Consider the following 25,802-nt stretch of genomic DNA (forward strand, 5'->3'; position numbering starts at 1 on the left):
AGCTGCTGGAAAGGGCAGGCTTTCATTCAGCAGAGAAACATGTGCACTTCTCTCCAAATGCAGTTTCTCTAAATCCAGGGCTGTGAACAGTATTGATCACTGGCTCTCAATGAGAGGATTAACGGGAATTCACACAAGGGCGTGGATGCTTACCGGTAACTTTTCGTTCACTGTGAGGCAACTTATAGTATATCTGAATTTTAGACATTGTGTTTTGCAGTTTTTATGCATGAAGATGCAACTTTAATATTTCATTTATCAGTAGACAGATACATGTTGGATTATTAGAATCTGTGGAGGTTGTTTTTGATAATGAAATTGCACCTGTTGGGCTGATTTTAGTGTTTTTCATTTATTTTTCAGTGTGCCTTGTGTTATGAAGTGCTAACACTGTTCAGATTAGAAATACTTTAGCTATTTATTACCTTTTACTTTAGTATCCTGGAGCAGTAGTAGCCTGTGGTGCTGCAGTTGCATATTGAAGACATTAAGCTCAGATATCAGTCCCTTGTTTGTGCTACTGTCATGCAAAGAATGAATGGAATCATCTCAAGGTTTTTCCTGGCCATTTCACTTCTCGTAAAAGTATTTCTTGAACCTGTGCAGGCATACTGCACAGTGCACCACGGAATTTCATGTATTGTTCTCACAATTCTTTTTACAGATGTGAGAATTGCATGAATATGAAGAACAATAATATTTGCGACTGGAGTAATAAATACCTGAAAGTATTTGAAAGTGGACATATTGGCTGAAAAGTGATAAGCTAACTACGAGCTTACGTTTTACAAGACATTATTTAACTGTTTGGATTAGTTGAACAGATATCTACGGACAACAACTGATAGGGCTTGGCTTTCCCTTGTTGCTTGAAGAATTTGGCAGCAAAAAATCCCCCTGATCTTGGCAACTGTTTCTTGCTGAACAGCAGTTGTTGTTTCTGGAATGGAAGAAGTTCCTTTTGCCAAATTTACATCAGATAACTAAAACTTCAACAGTTCACGTGGAGTTAAAGCCTGCAGTTGCGTTACATAAACTACAGGTACTAAACAATTTTTTTTCTTCCTGAGCTCAATAATTAAAAAATTGCATTTATGGTTTCTGCTAAATGAGATATCTGAAGGGAGGTATAACTTGTTATACTGTGGTTAAAATGTGTGTGATGACTCAGTGTCGCCCACCCTGTGCAAGAGAAATGTTATCTGGTGAAATGTGAGATATCATTTGTTCGGCAGCTTCCTGAACAGCAAATCCAGCTGGAGCTAAACTGCTACCAAATTGTCTCACATTAATCTTACTAAGTTTGCAAATTATGTCATGTGGTAGTTGTATTAACAGCTAGAACGTTTGTCTTGTTCAATATTTATGCACACTAGCTTTACAGTTCTGCCATTCAATCAACATAACCAAAAAACCTGGAGCTGCACCAATAACCTCAGAGATCAGTGGAGTCTGATACTAACCTGCAACACAAGTGCACCTGTTAATTCTGCTACATTATGCCTGCATTCCAGCTTTAAGCATTGTAGCGCAGCACGTGTAATGTTGCGTTTTTTATTCCTGGATGAAAGATGCTTCTCTTCATCATGACTACATGTGTTTGGTCACAGTCCACAGCCGGAATTTCACTGTCTGACAGTGTAAATGAAATCCATGTGGCTCGAGCAGAGGTGTAGAAACAGTCGGTTTGGGGAAAGTCAGTCAAGGGGAAAGTCATCCTGGCTGGACGCTGCCAATGAGGGGGTTTTCCAGCAACCTCCTCCAGCTCTCTAGTGGAGGAAAATTCTGAAGAAAACGGCTTACACAACTATGACTGCTTAACGCCTCCCTCAACTGTGTTACTTCAGTGCTGAGTTTACATGGTGGAAAAATGCAGTCATGTTAAAGACCGTGACCCCTCGTTGGCTGCACCGGACTCAAACTATTTGGGAGGCCAAGGGTTACATCCTAGCCACTGTTTCGTTGACCTTCACATATCACAATCAGAAATAGCTATGAAGAAGGTGTATGATCACTTCCTTCCTATCAAATTCCTTCCACAAGTCCTCTGTTTTATACTGTATGCAGTATATCTGGTCTCCATTTGTTTCCTTTGAGGATGTCAGCAGTTTCTTCCTTTCACATGTTGGAAACTATTATAAAAGATAATTTGATAGAGCAGCCACAGAAAGAACATATGATAAAGTGTCTGCTGTCAGCTCACATGCAACTCTCCAACTGATTATGCCCAAATGTAAAGATGTCTCACATAGTAACTGGCTTAATATCCCATTTCATCTCTAATTCCATGAGCAGGAACACAACCATCATTATGCTACTAGATGTTGTTTGCAGCAAATGCCATGATATAAGTGTTCAACTTAACATACAAATATTCAGTAAAAAGCATGTTTGTAACATGCCATTGTTTTGTGATTGGCATGAATCAATGTTAAAAGGAAAAACTCAGCATTTTGTCATGTGTTGCACTTGCCTTGACACTGCTTTATTAAAATCTGAGTGAGATTTTAAATTTGTTTTAGCTGCTAAATTTAAAAAATTGTAGTGTATTTTTGTTCTGCGGATGGTAGGATCAGGAAAACCCTCACATTGGTTATTTTGGAATGCACTGACAAATCTGGTCATTTAGATGTTTGGATATGCTAGATGGATAGATCAGGTACCATATCTAGATATTTTATATGAAGAGCTTCAGAATACTATCATTTATTCTGATAATCACATAAAATAGAGACTATATTGGAGTGTAGGAGCAGCATTTCAACAATCAGCCCCCAGACATACAGCAAGGATATAGTTGTGCAGGTGCAGAACGGGGAGCCTTAGGGCCAGGATATAATATGGACTGGGTCAATCAGTCAGGAAGAAAAAAGTTGTAGGGCAAATTATCTGCACAAGTGAGGCTGTTTTAGCAGAGCTGGCACAGCGGATGAATTACGCAGAAGAGCTGGAGGGAGTTGAAAACTATGGAAGCAAACTAAAAGAGATTAATCATATCTACAAACTGTTTAGCTAACATCATCCCAAAATGCAAATATTCAGACATTCCAACATTTTCAATTACATTTTAATTTTGCCAGGATGTAAATTAATAATGGTCCAAGACTGACACACCTGGTGACCTAACTTCTGTATGTGCTTAAACAGCTTGTGACAGTAACTGGTTAAAATGACTTCATCTGCTGATGGGAAGCAAGGTATTACAATTGGTTTTATTCTTGAGGGAGGAAAAGTGTAGGAGTGAAGCTTTTCTGGGTAGGCAGATTGTATTTGGGCCAAGGGCGGGCAGAGATTGGCAAATGGCAGCGGATTTGAGGAAACAGCTGATGATCCCACAGGAAACAGTGAGCACTGGTTCAAGAGTAGTTGTGGTCAGAGTTTCAGTGAATTGTTTGTTTAGTAAAGCTGACCGTGCCAATGGGAGGATGTGGTAGATGAGGCTTGAAAGGAAAATGCTTAGGTGTACTGAGGCTGTGCAGCAAGATTGGAAAGATAGAGTGCGCCACATGGAGGGTGGATGCAGATTTTTCTCATTTCTCATTTATTTATTTAAGGACGGTGCACATTAATCAACATTTCTGTAAATGTGCCAGTGTTAGCCAGCAGGCTTTTCAACTGTAGTCCATATTTTAGAGTATGACTTAGTGGTACGTAAGTAAGTGAATTGTGATTTGTGGGTGGTACTGTAGTATCTGTGGCAGAAGTGGGAGGAAGGAAGTGAATATAACTTAAAGTGTGGGCTGATGGGATTTGCACTTGATAGCCCCGGTGACATTCAATCCATGTTAAATTCAGGGTAGGTGGCAAATGTGTGGTGCTGCCTTCTTAACACAGCATGGTACCCTCTGTTGTTTCTTATTGTGATTTAGTATTATAAAAAAGACAGTGCTAATCATGAATCATGAATCCTTGTGTCAAAATCAGATGTCCACACCAGTAATTTGTAAGTAAAATGTATATGTATTCTGCTATTAATGGCTGTCATTTTAATTTAAATAGCATTTAACTTGGATTTAAAGCTGCTCTAATCAATATTTTCATAATGTAAAATTAATCAGATAACTATGTGTAATTTAAAATGGGTTGCTCGTAGTGACAAACCCACAGAGAATTCTCACCCGACTCTGCTAAGCTTTTTATAGTCTTTCAGCACATTGTTTTGTATTTGTTTTGGCTCTCATCAACATTGTTTCCAGTAGCAGCTGTTTTCCGCTCTGACAAACCCACTGTGTGCAAACCTGCCCAGACAGACAAACACTGTGACTAGGTAGGGGACATAGAGCGGCATCTAGCATATGAAGAGCCAAATATTTTTCTCAGGAGTTGGTAGAGCTAAAAGGAGAGTGACTATTGGACAAACATTTACCAGGCAGACTCTAACATGACTCCAAATGAATACTCATGTTGTCTGCTGGATAAATAAGAATCTGTTTGCGAACATGTTTGCCATATCAACTTTATAAGGCGATACTATGTAGTTGTTGTTGCACTGCCCCCAAGTGGCCAGATAATACAGTTTATAAGAAAGAAATACATATTTTCTGCTGAACCAGTAGATTATACTAACAGTAGTGAGACTATTGTTGAGTATCTTTTTCCATTATTTTGACATTTGGAAGCCATTTTTCTACTTCATAATTACCCCAAAGAATTAACAAACTGCCCTGTCTGTTCTGTGCTTGACTTGGGCCTTGAGCTAAGCACAATGCATACAACATTGTTTGCAACTAGTCAGCTTGTATGTGTCCACTCCTGTGTACTAATGCCTATCCTGGAGGTTGTACTTCTGCAAAGTGTTCAGTTGAGTTGATGAAAAATCTAAATCAGGACATGTTCAATTCCTGTCCAAAAAAAGCTTTTCACTGTATAGATCCATATTAAATGCATCAACCAGGATGTGAACTGTTGAAATAATAACAAAGCCTTACCAAAAATAATATAATTATTAATAATAATAACATTAAAATTAATGTAGAAAATGAATCATTAGAAATGCTTAGTGTGTATCTATGAATGGACTCCCTGCTGTCATGCTTGATTCAAATACATTCATCCAAAGTTAAATCAGATCACCTTCATTTGATTCTCAGGTTGAACTTTGGTGCATCACCCAGAGGGACAACATGACCACAATGCACAAATGCTGCTAATTTGCATATGTATACTATGCTTGAATCATTTATTTAGTTTCAAGTGGGTTCATAATTACTCCAGGTATCACACAACCTGAATAATGACTTGAAATTTCAGGTAGTGGTATAGTTTCGACCTTAAAGTCTATGCAGAGGGCATGAGCCAGAATAAATGGCAACCAAGCATCTCAGTATTGGGAAAACAATAGTCTGAGACATTAATGTCTCTCAAGGCAAGAATAACACAGGGACCACATGTCACAATTGCTTGCAATGTCTCTTTCTTTTCCCCTGCAACACAAAGCATGTTTTTCCCTTTCCACTGTAGGTGCACAACTGGAACTCGATATTACTGCATAATGGGTTACAAAGCGACATCCATGCATTGTGCCTTAAGATGCCTGTGCTTCATGCTTCTCCATTTGTTTAGTGCAGCTCAAGATGAAGACCTAAGAAGTAAGAGTGCTTCTATTTTCATTTTCTCACACTTTGTTTGCTTGTTGTCCATACATTAAAATCTGTCAAATGCATACAACTGATTCAATGTACTGTAAATGAATTTTTTCAATGTATTCCACCAAACTAGACATTGTTTTTGAAACCAATATTTTACACTGCTGATTGTTTATTTCCTGTCTGCTTCAGGTTGTAGGACTGCACCGGGTGATTTAGTCTTTATTTTAGACGGTTCGTGGAGTGTTGAAGATGTCAATTTTGAAATAGTAAAGCGATGGCTTGTCAACATAACAACAAGCTTCAACATTGGACAGAAGTTTACCCAGGTTGGAGTTGTCCAGTACAGCGATGACCCTGTTTTAGAAATACCTCTGGGGAAGTACTCCTCTAACAAAGACCTCATCAAAGCGATGGAGTCCATTGAGTACATGGGGGGGAACACAAGGACAGGGACAGCCATTAAGTTTGCTACAGACAAACTGTTTGGCCTGTCTGAACGCGGCCCATTAGGCATTTCCAGAATTGCTGTTGTCCTCACAGATGGGAAGTCTCAAGATGAGGTTTTGAAGGCCGCAGAGGCAGCAAGGAAAAAAGGTGTCATTATGTTTGCAATCGGTGTTGGGTCAGAGACAGAAGACGACGAGTTGAGGGACATTGCAAACAAGCCATTTTCAACTTATGTCTTCTCTGTTGAGGACTACAAAGGGATTTCCAGGATCATACAGATCATACGGCAGAAACTGTGTGAAGGTACGCAACTGCTGAATAAAGTGTGGAGCTAAAAGTGTCGTTCTGCTCAAATATTATGAGGTCAAATAATACCATGACAGTATCAGTGGTATATCTTCACTTCAGACAGTTTGTCTGCATTATTTTCTGTTATTCCATTCATCCCTAAATTTGTCTATTTTTCTATTTTGCAGAGACAGTTTGTCCAGCAAGAATTCCTGTAGATTCCCGCGATGAGAAGGGTTTTGATATTCTGTTCCATTTAAATTTAGCAAAAAAAACAAAGAAGACACAAGGAGCATTTTACGGCACCAAGGCCTATGAAGTGACATCTCGTGTCGACTTGAGTGAAGCTACGCGGTAATCCTCTTGCTTTTATTCCTTCTTCATCACCACCAGTGCATTCATAAGTTGACTTGACTTTTATATTCGGTCACCCAGGAACCTTTTTCCTGATGGGTTGCCTCCATCCTATGTTTTTGTTGCCACACTGAGGTATAAAGGATCAGTGGCAATAGAGGAGTGGGACGTGTGGAGAATACAGACGCGAGATGGGAAACCTCAGATGGCGGTGACACTAAATGGACTGGACCGCACCGTCATGTTCACGACGACCAGTGAAGCGCCAAGTGGAACTCAAACTGTTACATTTTCACAACAGACAGCACGGGTAAAGTAACACTGTATGCTGTTTCTTTGAAACAGTCTTAATAGTAATCACTCCACTGATTTTACACGTTAAGATCAGTTTACTTTCCAAAGAGAGTACTACACAGCCTGCCGATCCATTTGTATAATGGCTTCTGTGGCTCTCTAGGAGCTTTTTAAAGTCTGCAAGAAGCATTTTTTTTCAACCACACATAATACTTGTTTTCAATCAACTCTAATCTTCCCATTCTCACATTAGTTCAGCCTGTATAAACCTGTAGAGCTTCAGAAGTCTATTTAACCATTACAAAAGTAGCCTAGAAAAGAAGCCTACGGTGCATCTTTATGAATATTTCCTTACCCTGGAAGAAATAGCATTTTCATATTATAGTTTAACTCTTTCAGATCATCTGCCTTGCTTTTTTTCTGAGCTTGAGGAAGGGTTTCCCTTTAAAATGCCCCAATATACTGAAAAAATGCTTCATAACCATGACTACTTTGTACTGTCCAGGTTTTAATGCATCAAACTAACCCAATCAGTTACTGATTTTCTCCTGCTTCCTGCAGCAATGACAGCACTGTACACACTCCCTCCAGGAGAGAGACTATTCTATTGTTTATTTTTTAATACCTTTATCAGCTCACTACCAGCCACATTGCATTAATAACTATTTCCTGTTCTTTGTCTATGGCAAAAGAAGCTGTTTGATGAGAAATGGCATCAGCTGCGGCTGCTGGTCACTGAAGAGGATGTTACTCTTTATGTCGATGACCTGGAAATTGAAACCCTATCCTTGGAGCCCCCTGTCGGCATTTTCATCAATGGAAAAACCCAAGTTGGAAAATATGTCAGAAAGGAAACAACAGTGCCAGTGAGTTTATCAACATCAACAACCCTATTTTCATAAAATAAATGTTGTTCGATTTCCAGAGAAGTCATCCAGAGGTAAGTCAACATGACCATAGAAACGGGGAACAGTTTGTTTAGTGAGGAATGGGGCAAACTCAGTACTGATTTATGCATCAAACGGTAACAGCACTGTTTACTGCTGCCTCCTAAGAGACAAGCTTAACTCTGTGGATAATAAATCCTTCGTAAAAATGAGCCTTTTTGTCCACACGGTCTTATTAATCTGTGTTTTATTTGTCTCAATTGGCACATTTTGCCCCAATAATGCTGTATTTGTAATAAATCATAACTGTGCTGTGTTGTAATTTGCTCTGCAGAAGGCCATATAGCGGGCAGTTTCTTTAACATTGATTCAAACACATCTCTGCAAACATAATATAACATTTTAATATAATGATAACAATGTGGGAAACAAGAATAAATGTGTTCTGCACAATGCATCATTTTATTCTAATTGTCAACATGATGTAACACCTTTTATAATAAAACAATAGCACAAATTGACCATTTAAAATACCTCTGACACATATGTAACCAATTAGGCTAGGTTTGGCATTGTTGCCTTTGTGGCCATAATGACAGTCGATGAAATAAAATACATATAAAATAAATCTAAATCAAATAATGCAGCACATTTTTAAACAAAAATCCTTCGTAGAACTCGCTGTGTGTGATTATAATATATTTAAAGAATAATATGATTTAATCACTAACAGAATTCCATAACAAATAGGAGAGTGTCTATGCAGAAAATTCTTTGTTTAAAAAGAAAGAAAGAAAAATAAGATACATCATTCATGATTTTTACTTCTCCTATGCCAGCCTATGTTGACACATCATTATGGCTGTGGATATTAACTTGACCCACATCTTGGAGGTGAATGTCCTTGTGTGTACTGATCCATTGTTATAAGGATCATGTAGGTTTAAGTCATTTAACAAAGTAAATGTACTTATACAAGTATAATTTCTGGATAAACACACTTGTAATTGGAAACAGAGTTTTGTAATTGGACCTCTAAAACTATACCACAATGGACCACAATGCAATTTTAAATAACATTACATTAGAATGATAATCAGACCAGACATTCTGATCATGTTTAAACCCAAATAAAAAGCCACCGTTGTAATTAACAAAATGTAAACTATATTTTTTTAGAATGATTTATGCTTTCATGAGGCTGGAAATAATACAAATCATATGTCAGGATCATCTTTCTGCTCACATCATAAGTGAAGTCTATGGGACACTCTGGAGCCATTTTACCACTAACATCAACAACATACCAAATAATGGAAGAACAGTGTAACGTTGCTGCAGAACACTTCCAAAAACTGAGGGAGGTCTGCCAACACTGACCTACTCAATGCTCAATAACGGGCACTTATCTTTTGTTTAACAGTTATACAATAGCAATTTCAGTTCATTAGTGGCAAAGCACTGATAAAACTGCAAAATTACCCTCATATTTACATTTGTTTGTTTTTGCTAGCGTGTTTAGGATCTCCAACAGTGGAGGTTGTGCTTCTAATAAGAAGTTCTTCTTTCTTTCTTTTTTTTTTTTTTGTTTAGTTTGAAATTCAGAAACTTCGCATTTACTGTGACCCTGAGCAGAATACTCGAGAGACAGCGTGTGAAATACCAGGAGTTGTAAGTAAAAGAGTCTGCTTGGCTCTGCACTTGTTTTTCAGTCCAAGAGCAACTTCTTCACACCTACTTCTCACCTTGTCCAACCACATCTGTTTCTGCTCTGAAATGCACTGCACAATTTCACCATTAATTAACTCTACACCGTATACTGCATGGCATAAAATGATTTTCTTTCTTTATATTTCATCAGTACAGTGTATTGTAATATTGTGTGGTGAAAGTGTAAACTCAGCATATTCAGTTGAAGTCACATCTGTTTATGTATAAAATAATTAGTTGGAGGAGGACCCATGGCTCAGCTTCAAACATTTTGCACTCGGTATATTTTTTTTATTGTCTGCTGGCTCCAACTGTGTTTGTGAAGCAGTGGCTCATTATTATGTTGGCTTAGAAATTGCTATAATCACAAAGCCTGTGCCAAATTACTATTTTAATGTAAGGCTGTTGGATAAAATTATCAAAAGACACAAGTTGAAAAGCCTAAAGTTACAAATGCTTGCCAAGTACCACCGCTTCCCTGCTGTCTCTGTGTGTTTTTCAATGGTTTATTTGCAATGGAATCTCAAAGTTCAGTTATCAGTTGCCTCTTTGGAAGAATCGCACCACATTGGATTAAAAAACTGAAAGTAGGCCAGTTTACAGTTCACATTTACAGACTTCAAGTTTTTTTGTGATGAAAAGGGTTAATGTATTTCTTAAAAATTTGAATGTAAACATGCTTTCTCATGTCTTAGTATTGGAGTTTTGCAAACATTTTTTGATTAATCAATTAGTCATCAGAAAACTAATGAAAAATGTCCAAGGAGACATCTTAGAAGAGTAGAAGAGTATGGAAACCAGCAAATACTAACATTTGAGAAAGGCTAACCAAAAATTGTGGCTTTTTAAAAAAAAAATACCCCAAAAAATGATGAATGCATTGTTAAAATTGTTGCTGATAATTTTCTGTCCCCTGACTATTTGATAAATTGACTCATTGTTGCAGCTCTCAAATGTATGATTTGGTATGTGCACCCACTGTCTTGGTCTTTTCCACTATCTATTAATTTTGTTCTTTACAGTGCTCCATCAGAACTGATTACAGTGAACCAACTCAAGAACCTTGTGTTTGTCCTCCTGGACCGCCTGGACTTCCAGGAATAAAGGTCAGTTATTGAAAATGTTCTTTCCTCTTTAAATTACATTTTTCATTTCATTATTTGTCTTACTACTATACTGCTACACTGAAAACCAGCCTATGAGCAGAGATGAAATGCAAAAACACACTCACTATGCTGTGAGCTAACAGAAAGTGGAGTCTGTTTTTGGTTTCGCACATCTACACTGTCCAGCTCCTCAGTGTTTAACAGTTGGTTAAATATTTACTTTAAACTGTGGTATTCTGTTAAGATTAAATAAAAGAAGAACAACTTAATCTTTAACAATGTTGGTTTATGTATAAGCTCAGGAATGACAAAGAGACTAAGGCTTCTGTTGGTAGGCAGAGCACAAACTTCTCACAGCTTAGCCTTCAGGAAACGTGTGCTGTTAATGTCTAAATGCTCCTGTCTGGGCTGGATAATTAAGTGATGAGCACACAAGGTTGCACTTTACCAATAGGTCAAATCCAACTACAGTCATTACTGTCTGTAAATACAGATTTCCTTTATGCCAGAAACACTGCTGTGTGGGAAATTTTAGCACCTTTATCTCTGAAATACACTGTACCTACTGAAAACATTATCGGATTTTACAAATTATGGGCTCACCAAATTGCCTCTTTCCGCCAGTTAGGCAAATTGCGGCTTGTCACTGTGAGTAAATTATGGTTATTCTTGTAAGATCCTGGTGTACTGTACTGTTTGCTTAAAGCAAACCAGACCTCTACCCAAGATAAACACTGGTTGGTGAATGGAAAATTACCAAAATAGGGAATAAAACCTACATCTACGTCTTTACTGATCACAGGGCATCAACCAAATAATAGGTGCCCCGGTCATAAAAGCCTTCACACAAGGACCTTAGAGAGATATTAACATAGCAACAAAATTCTTTGTTAATAAAACCTACATGGGTTCAGGCATGTTTGTGTTTATAAGAGCACCACTATGTTTTTACTACAGTTAGTAATTGATCCAAAATGCTGGGGCCATTGCTGGCTTGCAGATGTTCCTTATAACCCCCCACATAGTGTTCAAGAGCATCTTACATTAGATAAATCAGCTAGCTCAGCATGGTTTATAGATTAATCAAATCAACACTTTACGCCAGAGAAAGCATATTGTTACCAGATAAGTTTTAAATGGATACATTTATGCTGCTTTGAGGTTGCATGATCCAAAAAACTTGTTTTAGTTACTCCTGATTAAATTACCTCATTGTACTTTTTTTAGGGAGAACAAGGAAATACTGGCAAACCTGGTCAGCCTGGACCTGTTGGTGCTGATGGTAAGCCTGTGAGTACTACATAGTTCAATATACAAACATACAGAACATAACCGCCAACAACAGGGTCACGACATTCGAGAAAAAGCCAAAAACAACTATAAGAAACTGAGTTAATGTAACCCATTAGGTCATTACAATTTCAGCTTGTTCGTTCTATGTGGTCAGGGTCTGCTCCAGAATGTTAAAACGCAGGGGCAGATATAATTATTTAGTTATTTTTCCAATGGGCAAATAAAAAACATCTCTGATTATACCACTGGTGGCAGCATAGTGGGATGAAACCTATCCAAAAGTGAACCACATGTTTTACAGCAGCAGGATCCAAAATTCAGAGAAAGAGTCCACCCCGCAGCCTAGATTGACTCAGAGAACATGCACACAGTTGAGGATTCAAATGTTTAACCAAATCTGTGTATCTTTTGTCTTATCATTTCATTTTAAGGGTATCCCTGGCATTAGAGGAAGCCCAGGGGTGCCAGGTCCACCAGGAGTAGAGGTAAAGAGAATGACACTTAATTTACATGTTTAATTCAATTACAATTCAGCATCAAGAATAATAAATAGTGAAGCTGGTCTCCTTTGTTACTTCTGTCAGGGTCCACGTGGACCGGATGGGTACAAAGGCGAGCAAGGGAGGCCTGGTGTTTCGGTAGGAAGGTCAAAAAGCATCATCGGCACTAATTTGCGATCGCTAAAACCCAAGTTTGTAATACAAGTCTGTTCTTTCAGGGTGAGAGGGGTATGCCTGGATTACAAGGATCACCTGGACTAACAGGAGAGAAGGTGGTGATGTTAATTATTCAAAAAAGTGGTGACTGCGTTATTGCTCGCTAATACGGCATCTCAATGTTTTTCAATCTTATTTATCTATAACTGAATCAAAGCATGGAAAGTGAGCATAATTGCTGAATGAAAAATTATTTCGGTAGTGATCGTTATAAAGTACAAAACACACTTTGATTTGTCTAGGTAAATCTTCTTTTTATGAGAACAAATGTAGGACTAACAGGAAATCCCTGCTAGACACATCAACTCGAAACGTTCGAACATCACTGCATCAATCACTCCAGGAACCATATGTTATGAATATAAAGCCAGATCCCCTGGGAGAGTGAAAAACACAACTTCTGTACTGTGGGACAAGAGCACTTTGTAGAGAGAGCACTGGGGCCATCAGAGACTTTTTAAATGTGTTCATATTTCCTGACTTTCGTTCTGCCTTTTCCACCAGAAACCTGAAACAGGTGTACTTTCTCTTCTATTTTTAGGAAGCCAGAGGTGTATCGTGTTTCTCTTGTTGCCTTGAGTCTGCTCCTCAATCCGTAGCCTCTGATAATTATAGTTATCAGACAGATTACAGATCTGAGGTGTAGCTACAAGGAAGAGAGTCAATGTCAGTGTCACATGAATCAAGGCAACATGCATGATTTCCTGAGATCCTAAGATATAATCACCCTTCAGAAACCCCAACTGAGTCTACAATATGGATTTATATTGTTAAGGATGAGTCTTCTTTTATCAGAAGAAACCTGCCAGCTCAACGGCTTCCACATTAAGGCGCGAAAGGGGAGAATCTCTTAACGTTAGATAAAAACAAAGCAAGTTCAGAAATCAAAGGCAGACTAACCCACAGTAAGTGGCTGCTTCTCCTACTGTTTAGTCACACAGACTAGAAAACATAGATGCAGTTGATGCTGCGCGTTACTTGCAGCTGTCATCAACAATGTGTAAGAAGGCAAAAACATATGAACCACAAGGGGAAAGCACCTGTGAGATTAAATGTGTCAGCTGCCACGACCAGTCCAAACGAAAGTGGAGCAAGTTGAGACTAATCCACACCAAGGGGAGTCAGTCCAGCAGTTTGTGCTCACTGAGTGCTAGAAAAACCTCAGCTCAACAGTCACAGCAGACTCGAGCAGAATCCCAACAGACCTAAAACCTTATCCAGAACTTTTTCATTGCTCTAATGTTTCATCTGCTTCTTTGATGTTCATCTGAAAAACATTTTGCTTTTAGTGTTATTTCTGAGGTACAGTTAGGTAATGCATCCCCTCTATATTGCATCTGTCATATCATTCTTCTGTCCTCCTATTGTAATCAGTGTAACCACAGGGGGGCCCTGCTAGTTGGCTGAAGTGGAGAACAATTCAAGCAGTTAATGTCATTTAGAAAATTGTCTTAGTTGTCTGCGACGCATGTCTGCACCTGGAGCGACTCCTCATATACCATCTGTTCCATTATTATGGTTTCACACACAAAGGCAGGATGTATCAAATTAAGTTTTTACTAGACTGTCTTCTCAACTTCCTTTGATTAGGTGGAATACTTTTGGCCATACAAAAACACAAAGAGAAAGAACACAATGGGAGACTGCACTTATAAAGACCAGGTGGATTTAATGTATCTTTTTTTATTTCATTTCCAGTTATGCTTAAAACAGGATCACGGCTTTTACTGGTCTATCAAAGTGCTCTTTTAAAATCCCATAATTATACATCTAATCAGTGTAATGGTCTGAGGCATCATGCATGGTGAGATGAGTGTCTAGAAGGTGCACTGCAAGTGATTTTCGTCACTTGCAAAGCAAGACAGCTGTCAAATGTGTTAAAGAGGAAGAAAAGCTCTAGTCTAATACAGTAAGGTAAAATATTCACATTACTGTAGATAAAAAAATATATATATTCTTGCACCACCAGTCAAATGTGTTCAAGTTAAATTCAGAAATAACTGCAATTTCTGAAAACTGATTTGTGTGAGAACGTTGTTTTCTGAGTCTCAAACTAACTAGATCAGTGTGGCTTCTGGACATAAAGTCAATATATCACTGCAAATCATATTGAGCATAGTACTTCCACACTAATGCAAGACATGTTATACACGCAGACACGTGTGGATCAGAAATAGTCCTTGACATCTACATCTGCATACACATGTACTGAGTTATACACATCACTGTCACATTAACTCTCCACATCTCATCCAAAACAACTTATAGTAATAAATGCATCAACAAAATGACCTTCTGGAGTCTACAGCAGCTCTGTGCTCTGTGAGGCTGTACTTAGGCACAGTGGTGCTTTGAGCTGAATGTTAATGTTAGCATCGTAACATGCTCATGATGACAATGCCAACATACTGATGTTAAGCAGGTACATGTCTATCATGCCTGGTCCAATGTGGTGGACGGACCAACTGACTGACTGACCGACCGACATTGTAAAGCATCACCCTTTATATGAAACAGCAAAGCACTTCAGTGCCTTTGGCTCTTCCATAATTCAAACTATATCCATTTGGCTTTAAACTTTAAAATATTCTTCATAGGGGCCAAGTGAAAACGCTCCAAAATGTTTGATCTAGGTAAATAAATGGCCCTCATGTTTTGGTCACAGGTGTTTTCACTCCAGGAAAGCTAAAAACCCTCCATGCACCACAGAACAATCTCTGAGGACCAAGAGGTCTTCAACCAGCAGGGAGCCACGTAATCTTCTCTTAAAGTTAAGGAGGGAATCCTCATCTACCTTTCCAAATTGTTGCCATATTGGAAGACCACCCAGGGGTGTAGTCTAATTTTCCTGGCAAAGGATCTAGAGAATGGAAACATGAGATGTCTGTTAAATCAAGTCAGAAGCACATTATTCAAGGACACAAGAGGAAGAAAGACTGTTAGCCACTTTGCCAAAAAATGGCTACGTTTGTGTATTCACAGTCTGAGATACTTGTTCACAACCACAGTCATTCATCAACTTTGAAGGAACATTTCATTGCTAATTATATGGGCATCCAGTCCGTGCTATTAATCTCTGTAGTTCATTAAAAGCGTACATTGGCGGCATTCATTTTGACAGGAATCATGTTGTTCCTGATAGAAAACCCACAATCCAGCTTTGGGAATAAGCATGCGTGTTAGAAAAAGCTCCTTATTGCTGCTAGAAAGCAGGCTTTCCTGCACAACAGAGATGTGCGAGTCATTGCATAAACTACTTGTGCTAGCAGCTGCCCTTGTTTTATGCTCCATGTTGTCACAAAACTGGTACTCCCTAGCAATTGCAACATAAACCCAAGAACACAGTAAAAGTAACTGCAGCATAAAGACAAATAAAGAATTGGGTTCCATGATTATGTCTTTTCTGCTCAAGCTGCAGCACCCTGAGCGTCTAAATGCCTCATACTGTAGCTCATTGGACTCTTTTGGACTGGAATTCCCCTAGCAAACAGAACTGTAGTGATGGCCACAGCTGCAGAGATGTTTTGATACCAATGGGACATGAACACATGTGGGACCCGTTTGCTAACTGAATATTGAATTCAGCTCAAACTGAAGGAAGGAAACTGTCCATGCTTTGACTAAAATGTCTTTTTATGCACATAATTTTTGCAAATGAAGCCAGGCATTAATGAATACGTCAATTGGTTGTACGATGTAGAGTAATTTGTTCCATCATGGTTTGATTAGCCTATTTTTGAATGGAATGCAAAAACTGGAAAAATTTAATTATGTAATGTCCAACCTTGTTCCAAATGCTTTTTTTAAATTCTGAAAATGTGAAAATGCAGTGACGCAGCATTCCCCCACGTTTTGGCACTGTTCAACAGATAGTAACATCTAGTTTTAGGTCAACCAGTGCAATTTTTTAAATGCCAGAATGACGCAATGAAACAGGTTACTCCCTTAAGTTTCAGTCCAAATAGCTGATGGAGTCATTGTCTATCCCAGAAAAACAAGACCACTGCTGACTAATGTCAAATACTGACTGCATGTGTGACCATGCAGACTTTACAATGAGTCTATGAAGTGCTCTTGTCCCAAACTGTATAACTTGTGGTTCCTGATCTGACTGACAAAGAGTTTTTGAGGTGTTTTGCATCTTTATTACAAACACGGATGCTCCTGTCAAATGAGCGGCAGATTTATCACTGTCTGAAAGTCTGGATCAGCCAGGCAAGCTTAGACCACGGAAGATAGGAACTATTTTTAGATCACATCTAATGATGATTTCCAAATCTTTTCTCAGGGCTCAACTGGATCCCCGGGAATAGCAGGTTTACCGGGAAAAGCTGGTCAAGTGGTAAGGGTGCAGACAATCAGCTCAGTCACTGGACATGACACAAGAAATATAACAATTTTAACCCGATGCCATAATATTTCCAGGGAGAAAAAGGAAGTATGGGACCTTCTGGGCCACCAGGTTATCCAGGAGAACCTGTACGTATAAAAAAAATTCAGAATCAAAACCAGAGCACACGTGCAATTATCGTGTGTAAAGGCCTTTTCTCTGATTTCAGGGCCTACCTGGGAGAGATGGAAAGGATGGATTTCCAGGGAGTCCTGGTCAAAAGGTCTGTTTGTTTTGACAGTACAGAACAGAATGCTGATTCAGGGATTAGAAGAATAATAGAGGCATGAGGTTGGCTAAGCGTGCACATTCATAACAGACTTTGCTGTTTCCAAAAGTTGTGTTGTTGATGTTTGGCAACCATGGAAATGTAGTCATACAGCACTGGTGTCCCTCTTGACTTTTTCCATTCCCCATCTGATATATTTTGTAAACATCAAAGGCATTCTCCATGCTTCAGATAGATGTCTATTTAATAAATCTAACCTGACATGTAAGAATCTGAGACAATGATGCGTACATAGGGCTCATCATTAGGACTTTGGATTAAAATGAAATATATTAATAATGTGTTTTTTTCTCCAATGTATTAAGGGAGAAACTGGGGCCAGTGGTATTCCTGGTGCTGATGGAAGGGAAGGCCATCCTGTGAGTCATTAAACAGACATTACTCATTGTTCATGTTTGGTATTTTGTAGGTAGTTTGAGTTGTTGTTATTGTCTTATATCTTTACTTATACTCCAAGAAATGTGATGTGTATGAATGAAACTTCAGCAAAGCATTCTGAAGCTAAAAACAGAGAACCTTATGTAGGTGGTACTTTTCATTATGGTGTACAAAGTTCTTCAAGGACAAATGCCATACAAATTGTAGCTGACACGAAATTATCCGGTAAGTAATAGAAGAGCAAAACAGGTCAATACTGTACAAGAGCTGATTTTATGGATCACAGATTTGCATGCATAGCGTTTTTTCACTGTAGTAAAACTGCAGTGTGTTAACATACTGCAGTAGAGAGAGTACCCCTGACAGCCAGTAAATTAGGGGTATTTCCCCTGTAGTTCATCCCAGGATAACCCTATTATGTAACAAGCAGGCTCAGAGTATAATCTAAGCCAGTGAAAGTAACTCATCGAGGGAATGCTGTGGTGCTCTGGCAAATCTGTTTTAGGAACAAAGTGTTTCAACTGGGCAGCCACCCCACTGATCATGAATTAAGAGTCATCCAAAAGTTTGTGATGGACCTACAAAAGATGAGTCAGTTGCTCCACCAGCGTGTAAGCCATTTTCCCCCAACAGAACAATAGAGTTAGCGATGTATCCAAGGAGACAGGATTAGTACTGTACTTAAAACAAGATGAAGTTAGCACTTCAGTGTAGGGTCTCAGTACGAGGATTTCTTCCCCTATAGGTTGAGTCTGAGTGTCTGGGTGGCTCTATCTATATTTCTGCCTCTCTGCCTGCCTGTCTAATCTGTTCATTATGCACATATGTTACTCAAACTGCAGTCTGAGGCAACCACTAAGCATCTGCAAGCATTTATCTAAATAAAAAAAATAAAAAAATCTAAAACAAAAAACTAAAGAGCTTTTCCAGGGTAGTTTTGCTGCATGTGTTGAACCACATAAACTTCCAATGTACTAAACCATTTATTAAATTTTTTTAAAATAGAAAACTACTTTTTGTTTTATTACATTTCTCAGCAAATAAAATGCAAACAATTCTTCTAAGGGTCAAACAATTTGAAACAATGATGAAACCTTAGACAGTGCTCTACTAGTGCACAGAAATGAAAAGATTTTTATTTTTTTTGTGGGGGGGGGGGGTGATTAGATTTACAAAATTATTCTTACCAAGAATTTAGCCTTAAAAAGCACAAACACTATGACTCTCAACTATTTGTGTTTCCAACCGAAAAAAACATAACTTGGGAGTATAACATTTTGGTAGACATCTCTTTCAAATGTCAGTTCAATCAGTTGATTTTATTTAGCAATTGGCTACAATTGTTACTGAAGCAATTCACCCATCCATCCATCCATCCATCCATCCATGGTCAACTGCTTATCCTGCGCACAGGATCACGGGGGGCAATGAAGTAATTACTTCACTTATTTCAAATGAACTGGAACCTGCTTTTTAGTATTGGTTCAGAAACACTGCACACGAAAACATGCTTTTTTATTAAAAATGTTCTACTGAATATTGCAAACTTTTAGTAGTAGATAATACTAGCGCACATTAGAGACATTACACAGGACTATATTATGAGACAAACAGAAACATTTCAACTGATCTGCTATAGAGAACAATCTGTTTCCTTGCTCCCAGGGTATGCCTGGATTGCCAGGAATTGCAGGCCTGAACGGACAAAAGGTGAGCTACTGACTAGGTGACAAGTCCCTAATGTTGGTGCAAAATAAACCAATCAATGGTTTTGCATAAATATTTGTAATCATGTTTGACTGTCTTTGATTCTCATTTAAGGGGGAAGCTGGTTTGCCAGGACCCAGGGGCTTCAAAGGATCAACTGGGCCACCTGTAAGTTAACATCTGTAGACTTTTTTGTGCATAGGTTCAGTGCACACCAAAGTGTTAAAACTGAATCTAAAGAAATACCAAACCATTTTTTTCACTATCCTGTAGGGTGAGATGGGTTTACCTGGTGCACCTGGTTTAAAAGGACCAATTGGAACCAAGGTAATCATTTGTGCCTGTTAGAAAATTTCCTCTGAGCTTCTTCAAACAGCCCTATTGTTAGTGATGCAAAGCTACAATGAAGCTAGCAGAATTAATGACTGACTTTGAACTTAATAACAGACATCAAACAGATTTAATACAGGCTTTAAAATGGATAAACTGTGCAATAAATATAATGTGAGTTTATCTCCTGCTACATCCCTGGAGCTGTGAGTGCACTGGCTTAAACTGTGACCCAGAAAAGTCAATACCACAGATCAATCCACACAAGCTGGCATTAGCAACCGACAAGGTGCAGGCCGAGCCATGTCATGATCTAAGTCAAGTCCAAGCACAATGTAGTACTGCAGATCAGTGTGGCATATTTAACATTCCCAAGCCCTTTATCATCCAGCCTATACAAAATGCATTGCAGTGGACAGTGTCATTAGTTTCGATAAGGTTAAATCTGTGACTGAAATGCACGGAAAGCTGCTTGGGTCAGTAGCACTTCATGTTTTGTTTGGTCACTATTTTACTAAAATAGACTTTAGCACAAGTAATGATATCTTGGCCACACCGGCAGTGTTAAATTAAGCGATGATACGGCCCTTCTGCTTTCGTCAGTGGAATTTTAGTGGAAATGTAAGCAGTCTGGGCTTGTCTGGTCTGGGCACTCTGTCTCCTAATCACTTTTCATTAGCTGATCTGCCTCAAACAAGCCAATGTGTATTGGTAAATGGCACACAAGTGAAAAGCTAGTTTATGGACAGGCAGGCAATACTTAGATTTTATGGCCGAGCTTCAGACTGCAATTACTGAGGCTTCAATTGGAAAAGAAAGCATTCGACTAGACACAATTAAACGTCAAGCTGCACCCAAACCTCATGAAAGTATGCTGAAGTCCAGTCAGTGATATGATGCGGTTAGGATGTTACTTCATTGTAAGTTTTCTGTAACATAATACATTTTATTTCTTAATCAAGGGGAATAAGGGCGAAAGTGGCAATCCAGGTACACAAGGATCACCAGGGCCTGTGGTATGTCTGCATTTAAATAATCTATTATGAACCAGGTGGCTTTATGTCTGATTTAATATACTGTTTAAATCAATAAAGCTGCAAGTGAATAAATGTATTATCCACAACGTAAAACAAAGTATTTTTGGAAGTCTTTTCTACCACTACACTATGTAAGTGTGTTCTTGTTTTTAATGATTGGTGTTAAACTGAATACTATTAAAGGGGAGTGCAGGTGAACCAGGAATAGCAGGTCAGCCGGGGCACCCTGGCATGCCAGGCCTGAAGGGCAGCAAGGTATTTCTACTATATGTTTTTATCTGCCAGTGTTGTAACACTGCTGTCTCTTCCCCTTTTCAGATATATGATTTACGAAATAATTAAATTTATCATTTGTTGTTATGATTCATAATTTGTTGTTGTTTACTAGTCAGGGTTAACCCAGTCTGGTCAAACATAAATTTCATATCTAATATTCTGGAAAACTTACATAACTAATATTTAGTTATGTATGTATGTTTTATTGTAAAATGCTTAAATAAGCCGGATGTGAGAAGTCTTCATGGTGATATAAAGTATATCATATTTAGTTTTTCTGTAAATCATGTGGAACTGGTCTCAAAATGTACTACAAAGTTATAATCAATGTCTATTTTTTATCAGGGACAAAGAGGAAATGCAGGTGAGAGAGGAGAGACGGTAAGATTTGAGTCAAAATTACACTGCTATCAACACATACTACACTATCACAATAGATCCTGAACAGATACTGTAATGCTAATCTAAAGTAATAACTTCAACTGAGAGGCTGAGAGCCCATCACCAGCTTTAAAAAAAAAACATGGGTGTAACTTATCACCATTGGGTGACAGATCAAAGAATAACTGCCACTGATCCGTTTTATTAAAACACACACAGTGGAACTCAACCAGTAATTATTGGTCTTATTTAACACGGTAGGCTTTCTGTCAGTAGCCTACCTCTGTGAGTGGAGGAATATATTTTCTTTAATTAATTTAACATAGAAATCAATGTATTTCAAGAATCCAGTGGAAATAAAGCCTCCCTTGGTACATCTATTGATTATGGTTTGGAAAACACTCATATTTCTCCAATATTTTGTCTTTCGGAAGTATAACTGGATATGTGCCGTTTAACAGTCTTCCAAAATGTGTTTTTTTCCATTACGCTGAACTGGATCTATTTCGGTCGATGAAAACAAAATCAACTCATAGTGTAATCATATGTAATCAAATGTAATGGGTGTTAATGTGTCGCGTTTAAAACATATTAACACCAATAAATACTGCTATAAATATGTATCAATCATTATGTTTTGAATGGGATGTTTTAACCTGCAGTACCAGTGGTTGAAACACTGATTTCATATGCTTTCATGATGTTTATCTAATGATTTTCTTACCAGGGAATAAAAGGTGAAAAGGGAGAGCATGGCTGGCCAGGGGAACATGTGAGTTTCTTAGATCACCTTTGTTGTATGATGAAGACACAAGAATAAATGGACACAAGTTATGCAAAAGAAATGCACAATAATATCACTAAGATATTTTATGAAATATTTTACTGTGTGTTTTGAAATGGTTTTCTTTTAATATTGCACAAAGATGAACTTATATTCAATATACAATATTTTAATTACCTCCCTCAAGAATGGTCTATATCCTTTTCAGTTACATGGCAGGTCAGCCCAAAAACTTTGTAAATAACGCCACCATGTGGCACTTTTAATCATCACTCATAACTCCTGAACTGTTAGGCTTCGCAACGAAATTATTTTTGGTCACCACTCTTCATCAAGTCTTCACCATGTTTGGTACATAGCAAATTTGTATACCTGCGTAAGGATGATCCTTTTACTGGAACCTCAAGTCAAGTCAAGGTCTTGAAGGTGTGGTCTGACGTAAACTATCATAATTCCTGAACACATGCAGGTGCGACTGTAACTGAATATAGATGACATTTCAGTGAATCTGCAATATTTGATGCCCTTTAGTCTACAGGTAGTGCTAGATCAGCCTGATACCCGCCTGGTGGTCTTGAGTCTGACTTGCTTCAAATTTTCATTCATAAACGCTAAAATTTCCAATATGTAGGCATTCTCCAAAAATCAGCAAGATTGTCTGTCACTGTGTATTTTGATCTAGAAGCTGATTTTCTATTATTACAAAATAACACATTTTGAGGAGTGTGTTACTTGTTGAAAGTATGTGCCCTCTCAGTGCTTTCTATTTTTTAATGACTTCCTGCCTTTGATTGACAGGGCTCCACTGGTCCAATGGGACTAAAAGGAGAGGTATGTTAAGCTGAATGCATTAATCACTTAACCTCCATCCAACCTGAACTGGTGTGTGTATTGCTAACACTGAGGTGGTATTTTTGCCAGAAAGGGACAGCAGGGGATCCAGGGCAGAGAGGTCAAGAAGGTCAAGTGGGACGGCCTGGACAGTCGGGTCAGTCAGGCCTACCTGGGCCCCGGGGGCTGCAGGGGGACACAGGTCCACCAGGCCCACCTGGACCTGAAGGAAGATCTGTATGTGCACTACACATTGTGCTACCAACAGCTAACGACTGTTGATAATGGTTTTTATTATGACGTTATATCTAATATTGAGTGGACAGTCACTGAAAATCCACATGATCCATTACTTTTTATTCCAGGCTAGTGAAATGTCAGACAATCACATTCGGCAAATCTGCAGAGAGATTCTTCTGTGTGAGTATCAGTATAGACTGACTGATGATGTGTTTCTGTGTGTTCTCACCACGCATTTGAAATATTTTGTCAATCATCCTAGCCGAGCTGCCTTTATTGTTGCTGGGCAGCCAGCAGAGTAGCTGTACCAGATGTCAAAGCCGGCCTGGATCTCCTGGTCCTCCAGGACCAACTGGGTCCCAAGGACTCAGGGGCCTTCCTGGACTTACTGGCTCCAGGGGACCACCGGGCCACCCTGGTCGGCCAGGGCACCCTGGTATTAATGGGCTGAAAGGTAAAATCAGCGTCAAAGTAAACTGGTAAGTCTGTTAGTAAAGCTGTTCCAAGGATTCTCAAGCAAGAACATTTGCGTTTGTAGGGGAACCAGGTTTCGACGGTGAGAAGGGGAGCCCTGGTCGAACCACCATTGGAGACCAAGGGCCACCCGGGCCTCCGGGTAAAGTGACTTTTATTGTAATTATATAATAATTAATCAGAAATTGTGGAAGTTCACCTTTTACTACTGCATGCTGTTCCATTAAACTGATCATGGTTTATTATTTTTATCTCCACAGGTCCAATGGGTCCCCAGGGGTACAGTAAGCCAGGTCCTCCAGGTAAGCCTGGACCCCCTGGTCTAAACGGAGCAGAGGGCAAAAGTGGTAGTCCTGGCATCCCTGGTGAGCCTGGGGTGTGTGATCCATCCATGTGCTATGGTAGCATGATGAGACGGGATCCTTACAGCAAAGGGCCAAACTATTGACGTAATGTAGCGTCACAGCAGGCACCAGTCTAGAGCTGATGTGGAACAAACAGCCATTCTCAGGAAGCTCTCATCTTCACAGTTTCTCTCTGTCGTGGAAACAAAACAGACCTCTTCTTACACCTTTTATGTGATCTCACAATCAACAGAACTAGATCCTGTCATATTTTCTCTGTTGATATTTTTTATTATTTTTTACATGTCTTCGAGCATGTTTTGAGGTTTCATTGGTGTTAAGAGAATTAATAATTGGCTCCATTTAATGCCTCTCATCTGAGCACCTTGAACTCATGTCCTGTATGTGTTTGTGGCCAGTGTGGCTGGTCCTTTTTCCCATATTGGCCCCTGGTGTTGCTTCGTTGCATGTCGCTCTCTAGATTTTCACTGCACTTGGTTGTGTGGTTGGTTGTGTTCCATTCCAAAAAACACAACTTCTGTAATACATAAATTCTATGTTGGATCAAAATGGTTTCAGCACAAGACTGTGAGCTTGATTTCCTGAAGCTGATTATGAGCTGCTGTAAGCCTGTGTTCCTAAAGCATTCAAACTGACTGTTAAGCACTTAACCCTCTACGAAAACCTTTTTACAACAGCTAATATTGTGTATCACGCAAGATAAAGGAACCCCCCCATATCACAATACCCATTCATTCATTCATTCTCGTGTCATTTTATTCCAATTAGGAAGTAAAAAGTTTTACCATCTAAGAACATGCTGACATTTTAGTTTCAAATGTTATCATGTATGTCCCTGTGGCTTACCTTTCATTACTGTAGCAGGTATTTCATTGTTATTTATAAAAAAAGAGTCATAACTATGTATTTCAGCAGTGACATGTCTTAAACAGCTCTTGTAATTTTATTTTTTTTAAGTGACTTTTGTATGAATCTTTTTTTTTTTAAACTAGAATTAAAATATCTTAATGATTTGTGAACTTAGTTTGTTCTGTTCTTTGGTCTTCACGTTGCAGGTTTATTTCAGGACTCCCACACATCACCAATCTTATCTTCCTCTTGGGAAATTTGTTTGACTCGTTGGGTGTGGCGTGTGCTTGTGAGTGTGAACGTTGCCACTTTTTACTGCAGCATCAAAAAGGATGAACTGTGATGGCCATGGAAACAAATGAAAAAAAGAAAGACCATCACCTGGGTCCTTCCCTATGGTCCTTCCTCTAAGGACGCAGCATAATAGGAAACTTGGATACAAGTGCAGCTCCAGCTAAGCTTCTGTCTGCAGTGTGTGTGTGTGTGTGTGTGTGTGTGTGTGTGTGTGTAAGCGTGTCATAGCAATTTAGGTGTTGCGGCTTTGTACACTAGATGGCGCTCTGTGGTAGCCCGTCCCTGAGTTACCTGACCTAAGAAAGAGCTTCCCTTTTTCATTTTGGACAGCAGCCACCCATCACATGGAAACCTCTGAATATTTGTTTTTAATTATCTTACTTATTTTACTTACTTTAACATAGCCTATTGCTTACTTATGCTCCTTTGAGAGCGGAGATTTCAGTATTAAAGCTCTTTGCTTTAAATTAACTTTACTATACACTCAAAGTCAG

General features: G+C 38.8%; 1 protein-coding gene across 5 annotated transcripts; it reads left to right on the forward strand.

The window, feature by feature from the left end:
* col21a1 (collagen, type XXI, alpha 1) lies at positions 1–25,184 on the forward strand. 5 transcript variants are annotated; one of them, XR_005447202.1, is made up of 29 exons: positions 1–155; positions 5,461–5,588; positions 5,778–6,338; positions 6,512–6,677; positions 6,759–6,987; positions 7,664–7,837; positions 9,452–9,529; positions 10,591–10,674; positions 11,902–11,964; positions 12,399–12,452; positions 12,552–12,605; positions 12,686–12,739; positions 16,972–17,025; positions 17,109–17,162; positions 17,243–17,296; positions 17,668–17,721; positions 19,406–19,450; positions 19,562–19,615; positions 19,721–19,774; positions 20,740–20,793; positions 20,998–21,069; positions 21,436–21,471; positions 22,199–22,243; positions 23,054–23,086; positions 23,181–23,323; positions 23,452–23,506; positions 23,589–23,780; positions 23,865–23,942; positions 24,061–24,124. XR_005447202.1 is itself a non-coding variant. In XM_038737079.1 (29 exons), the coding sequence occupies exons 2-29, from the start codon at positions 5,492–5,494 to the stop codon at positions 24,246–24,248; spliced, it is 2,883 nt and encodes a 960-aa protein (XP_038593007.1). In that variant the 5' UTR covers positions 1–155; positions 5,461–5,491; the 3' UTR covers positions 24,249–25,184. The 5 variants fall into 5 exon arrangements, 4 of the variants coding, with proteins under 4 accessions (XP_038593007.1, XP_038593010.1, XP_038593008.1 ...); XM_038737079.1 differs by having other exon boundaries at positions 23,177–23,323; positions 24,061–25,184; XM_038737082.1 differs by having other exon boundaries at positions 7,667–7,837; positions 23,177–23,323; positions 24,061–25,184.
* The last annotated feature ends 618 nt before the right edge of the window (positions 25,185–25,802 follow it).

This window comes from Micropterus salmoides, unplaced genomic scaffold (genome assembly GCF_014851395.1).
Source record: "Micropterus salmoides isolate LMB-PRFRI ecotype aquatic unplaced genomic scaffold, ASM1485139v1 Ms_hic_scaffold_22, whole genome shotgun sequence".
In the NCBI taxonomy this organism is placed as follows: Eukaryota; Metazoa; Chordata; class Actinopteri; order Centrarchiformes; family Centrarchidae; genus Micropterus; species Micropterus salmoides.

Excerpts from the sequence above, each read along its gene's own strand:
- col21a1 (XM_038737079.1), top strand. The coding sequence starts at position 5,492 with ATGGGTTACAAAGCGACATCCATGCATTGTGCCTTAAGATGCCTGTGC. Across the intron at positions 19,451-19,561 it reads CAGGCCTGAACGGACAAAAG|GGGGAAGCTGGTTTGCCAGG; the intron begins GTGAGCTACTGA and ends TTCTCATTTAAG. Across the intron at positions 23,943-24,060 it reads AGGGCCACCCGGGCCTCCGG|GTCCAATGGGTCCCCAGGGG; the intron begins GTAAAGTGACTT and ends TTATCTCCACAG.